The sequence below is a fragment of the Podarcis erhardii genome (genome assembly GCF_964252035.2).
Source record: "Podarcis erhardii genome assembly, chromosome: 10".
In the NCBI taxonomy this organism is placed as follows: Eukaryota; Metazoa; Chordata; class Lepidosauria; order Squamata; family Lacertidae; genus Podarcis; species Podarcis erhardii.
In genome coordinates, this window is record NC_138500.1 from 70,974,750 (window position 1) to 70,990,267 (window position 15,518).

Sequence of the window (15,518 nt, forward strand, 5' to 3'; positions counted from 1 at the left end):
TAAGGGTGCAAGAGCTCTGACCTCTTTTTCATCTGGCCCCCCTAATGTGTTCTCTCTGTTTATGAAGTGTTGACCAAGTAAGAAATCTTGGGTTGCAAATAAAGTGTTGTCGATCTATTCTCCTTGCTTTCCAATACTAGTAGTTGAGCTTTTGCATTGTCATATGAAGGCTGCAGTGCTATTATCTTGGAGTACGGTAAGTCTCACTGAATATAGTGTGGCCTACTTTGTATAGGATACGCGTGGCACTGTGGTGTAAACCACTGAGCCTAGGGCTTGCCGATCAGAAGGTTGGCAGTTCGAATCCCCGCAATGGGGTGAGCTCCTGTTGTTCGATCCCAGCTCCTGCTAACCTAGCCATTCGAAAGCACGGAAAAAGTGCAAGTAGATAAATAGGTACCGCTCTGGCGGGAAGGTAAACTGTGTTTCCGTGCGCTGCTTTGGTTCGCCAGAAGTGGCTTAGTCATGTTGGCCACATGACCCGGAAGCTGTCTGTGGACAAACACTGGCTCCCCCGGCCAGTAAAGCGAGATGAGCATGCAACCCCAGAGTCGTCCGCGACTGGACTAACGGTCAGGGGTCCCTTTACCTTTACTTTGTATAGGAGTGTACTGCATGTCTCCTCATTTGTTTGAACTGTTGTTTCACTGATGTAGTTGTGTCCAGTTTCTATTTTCTTAGTAAGCACACTTTAGTTGCTATCAGGGAATGCAAGCATGCTTTAACAGGAAGTGGAGTGTAATTTCTTCCTAATTTCGCTTTGTGTTACTCCATCACATCAGCCAGGCAGGTGTAAGTGTGTATTCTAATCTTACAGGCATATAATCTTCCTTTATATTCCAGAATTTTGGGCCAGTAACAGGGAAGTGACTTAACCTGTATTGGTTATTATAGATAAATGAAACCTCCATGTTCATAGGTAATAAAAGTTTTAAAAAGGTAAAGGATCCCTGGACAGTTAAGTCCAGTGAAAGGCAACTATGGGGTTGCAGCGCTCATCTCGCTTTCAGGCCGAGGGAGCCGGTATTTGTCCACAGACAGCTTTCCGAGTCATGTGGCCAGCAGGACTAAACCACTTCTGGCACTTCTGACAGAAACCAGAGCGCATGAAAATGTCGTTTCCATGCTGGTGGAGATGGGAAGATGCTGGACTAACAACAGGAGGGCCTATCACCTTCAAACCCCCTTGTACTTCCCAGATGATCCTCCTGGCTGCTGCTAGAAAAAGAAGACTAAATTAGACTGTCAACACTTTTGTTCAACACCAGTTCCTTTTAAGTTTTTGTGACTTTCAGATTCATTGTACTGAATAGTTCTTGCACAATTATTTGAAGCAAATTAGAAACCTTACCAGCGAAGTCAGGTTTAGGCTGCTCCAACCTTCCCTTTCTTTTCATATGTAAATAACTTGGAGGCATGTTTTAATTCAAGGTTAAGTTCATAAAAAAGAAAAGAACATCCTTATTTAATGTAGTGTGTTTGGAATCTAGCATTCTTTTGCTTTCAGTATGAGAGTGATGTTTCATTAAATATTTAGAGGAACCTGAGAGGTTTTTTTTTACTTTCTTTGGCAACCATTTCAGAAAAGATGAAGAATTACAGCAGACTTTTATGAACAAAGTCAGGCTGAACTTAAGGAGCTACAATTTGAGAAAAAAGAAGACAACAGTACTTGTTCCATTAATAGTATGGAAAAGTGTCATTATTCATTTGCATTTTTCTGTAGTTGAGTTTCTAAACATAAAGCTTAAAAATGTAACATGAGCTCCATAAAGTTCAACACTCCCCATCACCATTTTCAGTTTCCAGTTATTTTGGTAACATTTTGTGTATGTGTGTAGGAGGGGGCATAATTTGACTCCTTTTAATAAGCAACACTGTCAAATCACTGCATGCTCTTTGTGGTCCTGAGGGTACATGGATTTATATTTATTTTTAAAACCAAGTTCAGATTACTAAACTCAGAACTTTTCATCCATGTGGCACCCTCTAGGGCTCACATTCAGAAGGACCTTTTAAAACCGTTTTTCGCTCACAGATTACAATTGCTGAACCTGGAGGAACGATATACTAATGAAGTTAAATAAATATTCATTATTACTATTCAAATATAGAGATGCAACATCTTCTAGATTTTCCCCCCAGAAAAAAAATGAAATATATGCAATAGTTACATATCTAACCTATATGTTACTTTTACTTTAATAGCTCAATCCTATATGTGTCTACTCAAAAGGAAGGTCCATTCAGTTCAATGAAATGTGTTCCCAAGTAACCACCCATACAACTGCAACTTTAGTTGGGAGTAAGTCCCAGTGAATTCAGCAGGACTTACTTCTGAGTAGACTAATATAGGCTTGCAGACTTTGTAGTTGGGCAACATTTCTGCTACAGATTCCCTGCCCCATTGCAGAACAGTTCTGAGAGTTGCCAGAGTGGAATAAAAATAGTTTGTAGTGGGTGTGGGTATGCTCTTACTTAGCAATGAGCATATAAAATTCTGTTTGGTATACTTATGATATGAAAAGCACTTAACTTTTTGTTCAGATATGAATTATAAATACTGTATACCTAGAATGTGATGAGGCAGCTGTAAGATGGACATACTTGTACACAGGGAGAAATACAATCCATTCTGTAACTGAGTATAAAATAGGACTGCAACCTAGCACACACTGCAGCTTACGATATTGGCTACAGTATAATGCTTTTTTCAAACTTAATTTCAGGGCGGTGAGAGACAACCCAGGTAAGGCCTTCATTGGTTACTCTTGATTCATCAGTAGCATACCACCTCACAATATTTGATAACATAACTAGATTTCTATGAAATGGTTACAGAATATTGCTAGGTATCAATTGCGGGCTGAAATGCGTAACCTGGGATGCCTGTTGAGTTCATAAACAGGCTCCCCGCCCCAAGGAAATGACAACTAGAATGCTAACCCTCCCCAGATGAAACTATCATTCTGCTCTCAAACCCACTAAAGTGTGTAAAGGGACCTCCTTTTACATAACGGCAGAAGAGGGCTAGCATGTAAGATAAAACAAAGGTTTTTTAAAAAATTTAAAATAGTTTTATTTTGGCATTTCTACAATTAGATCAAAGAGAAAGAAAAAAGAATGTCCTAAGGCCTATGAAATATATTCTTCTTTTTATTTTTTATTAAAGGAAATATCATGGAGATTTGTTATAGGTGGTACATGACCCCAGTTAAATGAGCAAAAATTTATAAATTACCTTCAAATCTATGCTGGAGATGTAAAAAGGTTGAAGGCTCGTTATACCACATTTGGTGGAATTGTGTCAAGATTATGTCCTTCTGGAACAATATTTACGATGAATTGAAAAAAAATATTTAAAATAACCTTCCAAAAAAGATCTGAGGCGTTTCTTCTTGGACTAGTCTCAGAAGACATTCCCAAGGATAAGTTTAGAGTTTTTTTGTATGCTACAGCAGCCGCTAGAATACTGGTGGCCAAAAATTGAAAGAGCGAGGAGACTCCTTCAATCTCAGAGTGGCAAATTAAATTTTGTGAATATATTGAACTAGCCAAGATGACAGCATCAATCAGATTGCAATCAAAACAAAAATTAAGAAAGGAATGGAAATGTGTTGAAGAATATACTGTACAAAATCATTCCGTTAGAAATCTCTGGATAAGTATAGACTGAACCCATTAACTTAAGAAGTTATGCTTTCCTCTCTTTTTTTCTTTTTTTAATAGATGAATGACTATTGTAATGAATAAAAATGAACACAATGTTAGAGGTTTCTATTAAGTAATAAGTTGGATAGCACGCATGTGGGTGAAGGAAGTCACACGGACATTTGTGTATAAGTGGAGGTGGTTGCAGGGTTAGATGTGGGGAATTTGCAGAAATAATATATTCATGTTGTTTACAATGATGAAGGTGTATGGCAATTAACATGTAATGTGAATTAATTGAAAATGAAATGTATTCTTCTTATTGCCGTTGAATGTTTAAAATACATTGTTCAGTTGAAGAAAAGGGTCTTCAAATTTATTCCAGTTAAGGGATAAATAAAATTTGCTTTTGAATAAATTAATTATACTTTTTTGTGCAGGTTATGGGAGGACATTTTCTTACCCAGGCATTCCCCAATCCCATGCTACCTGTGCCATGCATTGAACCCACACCTTGGACATGAAGGGTGGTATCCAACAAAGTTGGGTTGGCGCAACAATTTATATTTGTACAATTGAACTTCCCCTCTATCTTCTTGCCCTGTGTGCCCCCTAAATCTGTTTTGGGTTTCCCTCCTCAATGCAGTAGAGCAGATTTGGAGAAAGTATGGGGTGCACATGGGGAGAGAAGGAGGCAAAGTTCTGTTGCACAAACAGAAGTCCTTCCACTAATGGAAATACTTTGTTGGCTACTGCCCCAAATGTTCAATAGACAACCCTAAGTTTGCACTTGCTTTTTGCATTTGTGATGAGTGGGGTGTGTTTTGATTCAAATCTTTCATGAACCTATGAAGCTTACCGGCATGCCCATAGAGGTACAATTGAAATAAATATTTAGTAACTATAACTCATATTATGTGTATTCAAATTTTTTTTTATTACTATATGCCCATGTTTATGTAATATATTAAATTTATGCTGATTGCAGCTGATTACATAATGTTTTGATTTCTGTAGGAGGCATCATCAGGGTTAGATTTTTATTTTTTTTAAAATTCCTGAGCAAATGCAGCTGCTGAAATTTCTCTGTAAAGCAGAATGTCCTTGAAGAAAATCCAAATAGCACTAGAGGCCAGCTTACACTTGTAGCCTTCAAAGATTTTGCTGACCCATAGACCATGGTGTTCTTTGAAAAAGTAAACACACACAGATGTAGCAAGATTGCATCCTAATGCTAAATTGCTGGGGTATGCTTTGTAAATTAACTAATGTATGCTGCTTTGATTCATCTGCATTCCAATTTAAATATACTTGGAAAAGTATAATGATAAATTCTTTGTTTTAATTTCAGATCAGTTTGGAACTCCACAGTCCTAGTGACTGCAATTGTTTAGGCAAGGAAAATGAGCTCTGAAGGTAATTACTATGCCACCTAGTTATTGGTTAACACAAATTCTTTAGTGTGTGATGCATTGTAGATTCCACATAACATAGTCCTGATCCCTGACAACTGGAAGATACTGGGAGTTTAAGATCTGCCTTGATTTCTTGAATTGGGTCAGTGCTAGACTTGCATATGGCAATATTTATAAGGATGTATCTAACTGCATTGATATTCCTAGAAGTTGTGGATAGGGAAGTGGGTTAGTGACTTCACTATGGCAGTCTCTGAATACTTCTGAGGACTGTCTTTGAAGACAGACACTTAGTAGAGTTATTCCTTGTTTTCCTAATTATTGCTTTTATTAGTATTACTAGTGCACAGTCAAAGCATTTCAGTTGTTAATTTGTTAACAAAACCTTTCCAGCTATGCACATACAGTGGTGCCCCACAAGACGAACGCCTCGCAAGACGGAAAACCCGCTAGACGAAAGAGTTTTCCGTTATGGAGGCGCTTCGCAAAACGAATTTCCCTATGGGCTTGCTTCACAAGACGAAATGTCTTGCGAGTTTTCCCGACTTTTTTTTCCTCCCCCCCCTTTTTCTAAGCCGCTAAGCCGCTTATCAGCTGATCCGATAAGCCGCTAAAAGCCGCTAAGCCGCTAAAAGCCGCTAAGCCGCTAATAGCGCTAATCTGCTAAGCCGTCAATGGGCTTGCTTCACAAGACGAAAAAACCGCTAGACGAAGAGAATCGCGGAACGGATTCTTTTCGTCTTGCGAGGCACCACTGTATATTGAATATATGCAGCTATCCCTCACCCTTTCCCCTCCCCTTTCTTCTGGAGTTCCCCATTATTGATATGTGTAACCTCATCCCATTGATTTATCTCCAGCTCTTATCTTCTAATCATAGCTGTCAAGCGTCCCTTATTTGGCGGGACAGTCCCTTATTCCAGCGCCATGTCCTGCTGCTGTCCCTTATTGATGATGTCTCTTAAATAAGCTACTGAAGGTAATGGGGCCCTTGATATGTCCAGCTTGCTTTGTCAACAACAAATTGTTGCTGTTTTTTTGTGTTGAATATATGCTATATGGTAATTTATGGACCTAATAGGTATCTTGCACGCAACAAAATATGTATTTTATAAAAGTAATTGTTGATCCCTTATTTTGGCTGCTGATCCCTTATTTTTGAGGCTGCTGGTCTCTTATTTTCAAATCTGTAAGTTGACAGCTATGCTTCTAATTTATTTTGCATAATGATCAAAATTTGATATGTGGATTTTGGTACTTTTTGCAGATGTTTGGAAAAGGGATGATTCTGAAGAAGAAGAAGAAGAAGAAGAGTATGTTTCCAGTGAGTCAGAAGAACAATCTGAACCCGAATTGCAACCAGAGGATCCTGAAGATCCTATTTATGCCACGGCTCCAACAGTTAATATTCGGGATGAAGGCTCCATTGACGTGCACACATGTCCTGCGTTTGAGTGCCTTGATGAGGTAGTGTGCTCTTAGTTTCCTTTATGTCAGCATGATAGATACTGTTTTCAGTTGAATTGCCTCTGTAGGAAATTAAAAACAAAGCAACTTTTAAGTACCTATTGTGAAAATAGCATTGATCTATCACAACAGCAACTGAAAACAAGATACAGGAAACCATCTTGTCAAAAAGCATGCAAACTGAAATAAAACAAATGAAAAACTCTGCACTGTTATCCAAGCACACTACTTTGCCTTATTGGGGTAATGTTCTTGACTTTGGTGGAATGTTCATTATCTTGTTTCCACAAATATGTTAAACAGAATTCCTAAGAGTCCTTTCAAGGCTTTGCATAAGAAACAGCAATGTCATAGAATATGTGTCAAATGTAAAAATCTGTTACTTTGCAGAGCTGACACGATTGCTCTTTTCTGTTCCAGGGGTAGTCAGCTTGGTGCCTTTGAAATATTGCTGGACTACAGTTCCCATAATTCCTGGCCATTGTCCATGCTGGCTGGGGCTGATGGGAGTTGTAGCTCAACAACTTCTGGAGCATGCCATGTTGGCTGCCCCTGGGCCACTCAAAGGAGACACTGTTGACATAACTTTGGAAAAGGAGTTGTGTGGTTGGGTGAAATGAAGTTTTTGTGCAGCAGAAAGACCATACTAACAAGTCTTATTCCCTCACTATTGTTTTGGCTGCTGCTTTCCATAAAATACAGGATAAATCTCTTTAAGGATTGGGCAATAATATACACAATACACGCCTATATCAAGAATCATTGTTAAACTGTTTTGACAGCTATCCAGCGTTATGAAGTACACATTAAAAGTTTGCTTGGTGACTTTAATTTATAAAATTATCTTTTTTGTCATAAAAAGAGTTTTCCGAAAGGGGAACGAAAACAGCCTTAGGAGAGCGTGGCAAGTTCAAATTGCATCGGGCAATAAAAAAAAATATACCCCTGTTTTCTTCAGCACCTTTTCAGATATTTCCCCTCTGTTTCTCCTGTGGATTTGGTCTTTAGTTTTGTCTGACAGGAAACAGTGAAGTGAAATTAGTACGTTCTTAAATTCTTTTTGTTTATAAAATTTACGAAGCATTTTTTGTTCAAACACACCAAGGCCTAGCCAAAGAAGAAAATAGTTTCATAACACTCTTGAGAAAGAGTTGAAACAAAACTTTCTCTGGATTGCACTAAGAATGGCACAAAACTAAACACGAGAGACTATAATATAAAACTCTGTTGGCTTCCATTGCACAGAAGCCAACTCAAATCAAAACTAGCAAGGTGCAGACACAAATGTAAAGCACTGTGTGTTGCAAACTAAACCGTAGTGTTGGAATAAGCACCCAAAGACCTGGTCTTATGATTGGCTCTGTTCCTAAGACACAGTGGGAAATTTCAGCCATGCCAACAGTCTCAGATATTCATATATCAAGTCAGGTACATATGCCGCTGGCTTTGTAATAAGATCATTCTATAACACAGGCACAGTGCTTTAAATTAACTGTTAGTTTTTGTTTTTTTAAAAAAGAGAAAGAAAGAAATGATGTGCTGTGCTGTTGTACTGGGCAATACTCTTAGTGCATGTGCACAGATAGCTAAAAAAACAACCACAAGGGGAAAATAAATTTTATATTGGAAATCTATGGCATGACTTGCCACATAAACTTCCATGAGAGTAAGTCCCTAACAAAACGCGTCCTACATTATTGGACTTTGTTAACATGAAGCTTTTTTAGATTGACCGTAACAACCATATGAAATGTTAACAAAACATTATTTCCTTTGGGCAGTGCTGATAGCAAAGACTGCTGTAAACTAGCCCCAAACAGCTACCACTGTATAACTGTCCTTCTCTCATATGGATTTTTACCAAGGCAGCATGCCCAGCATCAGTACCTGAAAACCCTGGGCAGCTGCCAAGGCCCCAGTGTCATGGGAAGGTTTACCACCATTGTTGCCTCTTAAAAACAAGAATTTAACAGGCTTATTGACTGCCCACAGCTGCCATCTCTGTCCAGCAACATCCTGGAAATTGACATGTTCAGCACTGTTGGGGCCAAAGAACACAGATTTTGCAAAGAGGCCTTGTCACCTCTGGAGTAGACCCTGGAGGGTGATTGGCATTCTCCTTTACCCTTTTTGCAGATGTTGCTGATTGAATAAATGCACAGCATTAACTAATTCCCAGTGCATGCAGGGGAAAAGAAAAGGAGAGAGACTGTGAGACCCTTGCATGCTATATAGAACCCCTGGCATGACAAAAGCTAGTTCTCACAGTCCAGTAGAAGCTCAGGCATGCTTGCATCCCCTTTACTTTATTGTGCCATAAGACCAAAGTAGCCCTGGAGAGCGTTGCTTAGCTAGGCATTCCTGAAGTGATATGTGTTGTCTCATATGCCAAGAATTCCTGAAGATATGTGTAAGTTTGTTCTTTCCATACATTACATACACACTGGGCAAACTGTATAGATCCAAAGCATTCTCTTCAGACCTAGTCTACTGCATAACTGTTGCAAAGCCTGATAACTGGTGTTTCTTGCTGTTTCCTTAGTTTTGCTAGATATTGATCATGGGTGATCAGAACTGCCTTCATTTGGCTTTTTACATGTATGCACCTTTATATCCTGTTCCAGTTAATGGAAGCGAGCTGCCAGCTTTTCTGTTTCTCCACCGTGTGTTCATTCAACACAATTTTCATGATGGGTGAATAGAACTATTGTCTCAATTATGTACATATTCGGTTCATGCCACATTCCAATTAATTGTCCAATGTGGTACACAAAATGTACAATGAAAAACATTTAAGCTGGAACCAATGATCCATTTCTGTTTCTCGGAGTGTTTACATCTTCAGCTAGAATCCTGTTGAATTGAGCATTGTGTTGTACCAGTAGATAATTCCATATTGGTAAGAATTTATGGTAGTGTTTAACATTTTTATTTGGGATTTGTTTGTTTGATAGTCACCATTCAGCTCCTTCTCACAAGAAAATAATAGATATACGGCTCATCTCTTACACAAAGTATCTTATTTTTCTAAAACAATGTAGCACTATAGGGAAAGGCTGGGAACTTTAGAAACATAGAAGTAATGAATAAGGATTGCTTAGTCCTGGTCCATTTCAGCGTGTCGTTATTTCCATAATGACCTCAATTTGGCTAAACATTTCCATGTCAATTTAGCAACGTGTAACAGACTCTTTCATTGATTTCATTCCTTGGTTGGAATAAAATACTCTTCTTAACAGAGATCTGTTTAAATACCGTGGTTTTTATTAATCAGCTGCTTCTTTTTGTAGCTACCCTCCTGAAGTCTCCACTTACGATTGTTTCCAGTGAAGTCAGTGTGACTTCTTATAACTTCTCCAGACAATGGGTGGAATACAACATAATTATACATGAATATTCCGCTACCCCTCCGTAGCAGATTTGAGGAGGGTGGCTGGGATAGGAAAGGGATTGGGCAAGTGGAAATCCTTTTGCTGCTGGCATGGATTAGTTGAATACTGCTCAGTATTTTACTGATAGGATTATAAAAGAACCAATCTAGGCCTAGTGCCTCAGTATCTTATCCCTATGCAATTGTTGAGAAATAGCATTGTTGCAAGTGGGGTAAAGACATGTTGTTGTTTGTATCTCTGTCTCCCTCCCGCTGAGCTATAAGATGCTTCAACATTTCCACTGTCTATTCAACTAAGAACATGAGCATATTCTGGAAGTGGAGCGTAATGTTGCACCATTTTGACCTTTAAAAACAAACAGACAGAAACTTTGCACTAGATGAGTGCTGCAACCCTGCTCTAGGGTATTTGGGTGCTAGACAACCACTGCAGATATTTTAAAAGTTAAGATTCAAATTAGAAAAATAAACAAATCCCAAATTAAAACAAAACAAATTCCTTCCAGTAGCACCTTAAAGACCAACTAAGTCAGTTCTTGGTATGAGCTTTCGTGTGCATGCACACTTCTTCAGATACACTGAAACAGAAGTGACTTCTGTTTCAGTGTATCTGAAGAAGTGTGCATGCACACGAAAGCTCATACCAAGAACTGACTTAGTTGGTCTTTAAGGTGCTACTGGAAGGAATTTGTTTTGTTTTGACTATGGCAGACCAACACGGCTACCTATCTGTAACTAAATCCCAAATTAGATAGACATTGAAGGGGTAGTTGTGGTTATTGCTTATCAGTGGTGATATTACATTGTTCAGTAGTGTAATGGGATAAGGGGTTGCTTGTGCGTAAGCGCCGAACCACTCCAAGCTGAGTAGTTGGCTAAAACTTTCCCTGACCAAACAGCCCTTACTTCGTGTCTGTCTTAATCACTGGCAGAATCCGTCAGTGGGCGTTTCCTGAATTTCTTCCAGCATAAAAGCTCCTTGACAGAGAGTCTCTGCCTAGATTCCCTGCGCGACAGCTTTCTGCGCAGAGTGGGCGTCCCAAGGGGAGGTCCTGAGCTCTCTCCACTGGTCTCGCTGGAAGCATCCCTGAGCTTTCCTTCCGACGCCCTCTCCTCCTCTCCTTCCTCAGCGGAAGCTCTCCCTCTTTCCCTGCTGGTTCCCTCCCCAGCGTCCGGGAGCCTTGCCACTCCCCTGGGCTCCGATGGCAGTTCCCTGACAAGTAGGTACACTTGACATTCCTGCAACCATATTTCTTGCACCACTCTGAATAGCAATGCAGGTACTAACTGGGGGAGAAAAAATACTTCCCATGTAACAAAATAATGTGGTTTGAATGCTGCTGGGAATCTGACATCCCTGCTACAGGAATACTGCCTTGAGAGGATATTGCGATTCCACACCACAAATTGTTTCTTGTGCTCTAGATATAAACTGATTATGGACAGTGAACCTCAGAGTTCCAGCGGTATTCTGTGAGTTCTTTATAGATATATTGTTTAGATGTAGTGTAAAGTTTCACCATGGTATTTAGCAATTAAGCTATCCTGCACCATGCTACTGCTTATCTAAAAGTGAAAAGTCCTTGGGAGATACAGTGGCAATTGTTGGGAAAGGTGCAAAACCAAACGTTTTCACAGAGTGTTATGTAGTTGAGCCCATGAATCAGTGTGCTAAACCTAACACAATTGCTAAGCACTTGTTGCAATACAAGAGACAATGGAAACCAATGATACGTTGATTTGTCAATGACACTAAAGGTCATCAGGGCATGTTGTGGCAAGATCTGTTGTCCATCAGATTCCAACAGATGGCTAAAAATGCTTTTCAGTAATTCATAAATATTACTTAAATACTGTTTCTTAAGTGCTTGGTGGAGGAAAACTCTAGGGTCAGTTGGGAAAGGAGAGGCTGCTATTCCACTTAGGATACTCCATGACTTAGTGGGTAGGAACGATAGGAAACTTGTCTCCCATTAGGATGGCTTGATAGCTGCTGTAGGATCAAAGCTTCAACACATGTGAGTGTTGCATGCAGCATGTTTTGTACTGGGAAGAGGACAAACATTTAGGAAGACAGAGGAGTAGCTTTGCAAGAGAGGGAAAATTAGAGTAGTGTATGACAACCATGCAATTATCCTGGTGTGATGGAGTTTGGTTTTTTTTGCAGGGAACCTCAAGGAGGGGCTAGGAGGTTGATTATAGCAATAACTAAGGGTTGGATGGGGTGAAGGGAGACAACTCAAAGAGAAACAAAGCAATAGACGACGCGGGTGGTGCTGTGGGTTAAACCACTGAGCCTAGGATTTGCCGATCAGAAGGTTGGCGGTTCGAATCCCCGCGACGGGGTGAGCTCCCGTGCTCGGTCCCTGCTCCTGCCAACCTAGCAGTTCAAAAGCACGTCAAAGTGCAAGCAGATAAATAGGTACCGCTCTGGCAGGAAGGTAAACGGTGTTTCTGTGTGCGGCTCTGGTTTGCCAGAAGCGGCTTAGTCATGCTGGCCACATGATCCGGAAGCTGTATGCCGGCTCTCTCGGCCAATAAAGCAAGATGAGCGCCGCAACCCCAGAGTCGGTCACGACTGGACCTAATGGTCAGGGGTCCCTTTTACCTTTATAGTCTTTGCAGAATCCAAAGTTACCCAGACCTCACCACAATTCAGTCCCCAGATCTATCGCGAAAGACCTGTTCTTTGATGCTATTTATGTCTTCTTAGTTATTATTACTTCCCACCCCCACCCCCCTCAATTCCTGTGGGCACACCTGCTGCTAAGTAGCATTAGAAAAGAATAATGTATGAAGCAATAATAAAATTATTGAGCACTCTCAGTGGTGGCCTGAGTTCTGAAAGCATCACAGTGGAATGGGATTGCCAGCTTTTTGCTCTTGAAGGGCCCTTGAGCTTTAGGGAGCTGCATATCAGACAGAGGAGTCATACATGCATCTTTCACCTCATTACATCTTCAATGCAGTATTCCTGCATTTGTTTTATGACAGTTGGTTCTACTGCATATGCCCCCTCTCTGATTCTGCAAGATTGGCTGGGATTCCTCTGTCATAAAGGTTCTGTCCGTGGTCGACTCCACCTGTGCAAGGGTAACTTGGAAGTGATTGCAAGTGGAAGTCAGTATTGGACTATTACCTTGTTTTTCAGAAGCCCAACCCATCTCTGTGTTTTGCTTTTTGTTTTTCTGCCACAGATCCTGGAATGTTGACAAAGCCAACTTTGCAATATGTCACTTTCCTAACTGCTGTAAAGCTGTCAACATTGTACTCATTAAGGCAAAATATGTAGTTGTGTTCCTGTTCTTTCACAGTTTGTTTTTCATGTGACTAAGTACATATTCTGTGATATATGCAGATTTTAGGACAGGCATTAGCAAACTCGGCCCTCCAGATGTTTTGGGACTACAACTTCTAGGATCCCTAGCTAACAGGACCAGTGGTCAGGGATGATGGGAGTTGTAGTCTCAAAACATCTGGAGGGCCGAGTTTGCCTATGCCTGTTTTAGGAGGAATTTGTAGCCAGGTTTTAAAGAATTATGTTGAGAGTTCCAAGGTGTGACATGAAGCTGCAATGTATTTGTATTGATATAGTAAAAGCACATACACTCTCTATAATAATAATAATAATAATAATAATAATAATAATAATTTATTATTTGTACCCCGCCCATCTGGCTGGGTTTCCCCAGCCACTCTGGGCGGCTTCCATAAAAACCAGAAATACACTAAAATATCACAGATTAAAAACTTCCCTGAACAGGGCTGCCTTAAGATGTCTTCTGAATGTCAGGTAGTTATTTATCGCTTTGACATCTGATGGGAGGGCGTTCCACAAGGCGGGTGCCACTACCGAGAAGGCCCTCTGCCTGGTTCCCTGTAGCTTTGCTTCTCGTAATGAGGGAACCGCCAGAAGGCCCTTGGCGCTGGACCTCAGCGTCCGGGCAGAACGATGGGGGTGGAGACGCTCCTTCAGGTATACTGGGCCGAGGCCGTTTAGGGCTTTAAAGGTCAACACCAGCACTTTGAATTGTGCTCGGAAACGTACTGGGAGCCAATGTGGTCTCGGCGGCTGCCCCCAGTCACCAGTCTAGCTGCCGCATTCTGGATTAGTTGTAGTTTCCGAGTCACCTTCAAAGGTAGCCCCACGTAGAGCGCATTGCAGTAGTCCAAGCGGGAGATAACTAGAGCATGCACCACTCTGGCGAGACAGTCCGCGGGCAGGTAGGGTCTCAGCCTGCGTACCAGGTGGAGTTGGTAGACAGCTGCCCTGGATACAGAATTGACCTGCGCCTCCATGGACAGCTGTGAGTCCAAAATGACTCCCAGGCTGCGCACCTGGTCCTTCAGGGGCACAGTTACCCCATTCAGGACCAGGGACCAGCCCGCCCCCTGTCCCCCAAAAACAGTACTTCTGTCTTGTCAGGATTCAGCCTCAATCCATTAGCCGCCATCCATCCTCCAACCGCCTCCAGGCACTCACACAGGACCTTCACCGCCTTCACTGGTTCTGATTTGAAAGAGAGGTAGAGCTGGGTATCATCTGCATATTGGTGGACACCCAGTCCAAACCCCCTGATGATCTCTCCCAGCGGCTTCATATAGATGTTAAAAAGCATGGGGGAGAGGACGGAACCCTGAGGCACCCCACAAGTGAGGGCCCAGGGGTCTGAACACTCATCCCCCACCACCACTTTCTGAACACGGCCCAGGAGGAAGGAGCGAAACCACTGTATAACAGTGCCCCCAGCTCCCAGCCCCTCTACTATACTTCAGTAGGCCAAAAGGCAATTGGAAGGTGGAATTGTTTATTGAAATAAATGAATGCGGGATACAAAATAAATGAATAATGATCACTAATCAATAGAGCTGAGCATTATTTCTTGAGATCCATCAGAGGGGCAATTGCTTCTTCCTTCAGACAGGCTTGTAACCTTTTTGGCATGAGAACAGCACTGGAATATGTTAGTCTGTTAATCTGAAGTAGATTTAGTAAACTATTCAAGAGAAGTTGTTTGTGGATGCCCTGAGTGTTCTTTTCTGAGTCCATTTCTCCTATGTAGGATACAATCTCTCTCTCTTCATAGGTCATTCATTTTCCTTGGATTATGTTAATAGATATCGGGTAAGCAATCCCAAATTTCTCCGTGTGTAATAGGCTTTGTAAGTCTTTTTTCTCCCAAAAGCCAGATAGCACCATTCAGAGTGACCTAAGATATGGTGTAAAATGTAAGTATGGGGAGAAATTTGATTCAGTTCACATTAAAAGGCAAATTTACCTAATCTGCACTTTCCAAAACAATTCGCAAGCCAAAACACAGCCACCATTCAACTTTTCTACTTCTCTGAATTTTGCAGTCCAGTTCTCCAGCCAAGTAATGTGTACAAAAATGTATATACTACATTAAAGTCTGCATATAAATGCATTGATTAATGAAAAGAGCATACACAAATGCATTACCTTAGGGGAAATGAGTTGCAGGTTGCTATGAGGGGTGGGCAACCTTGTGTGTGTGTCCACTCCCCAAATTCCCTTCCTCTTTAGAAATCTTGCTTAGGAGGAACCAGAGGTACCGAGTTGAGGTTGTGGACTC

At 41.0% G+C, this 15,518-nt stretch overlaps 1 protein-coding gene across 1 annotated transcript in view; it reads left to right on the top strand.

Annotated features, from left to right (window-relative positions):
- Positions 1-15,518, top strand: part of CCDC146 (coiled-coil domain containing 146) — a 77,263-nt gene that overhangs the window by 1,533 nt on the left and 60,212 nt on the right. Inside the window, exons 2-3 of the mRNA XM_081879110.1 lie at positions 5,003-5,067; positions 6,334-6,533. Coding sequence (XP_081735236.1) covers positions 5,055-5,067; positions 6,334-6,533 — 213 coding nt within the window. The 5' untranslated portion in view covers positions 5,003-5,054. The remainder of the gene's footprint in view (positions 1-5,002; positions 5,068-6,333; positions 6,534-15,518) is intronic.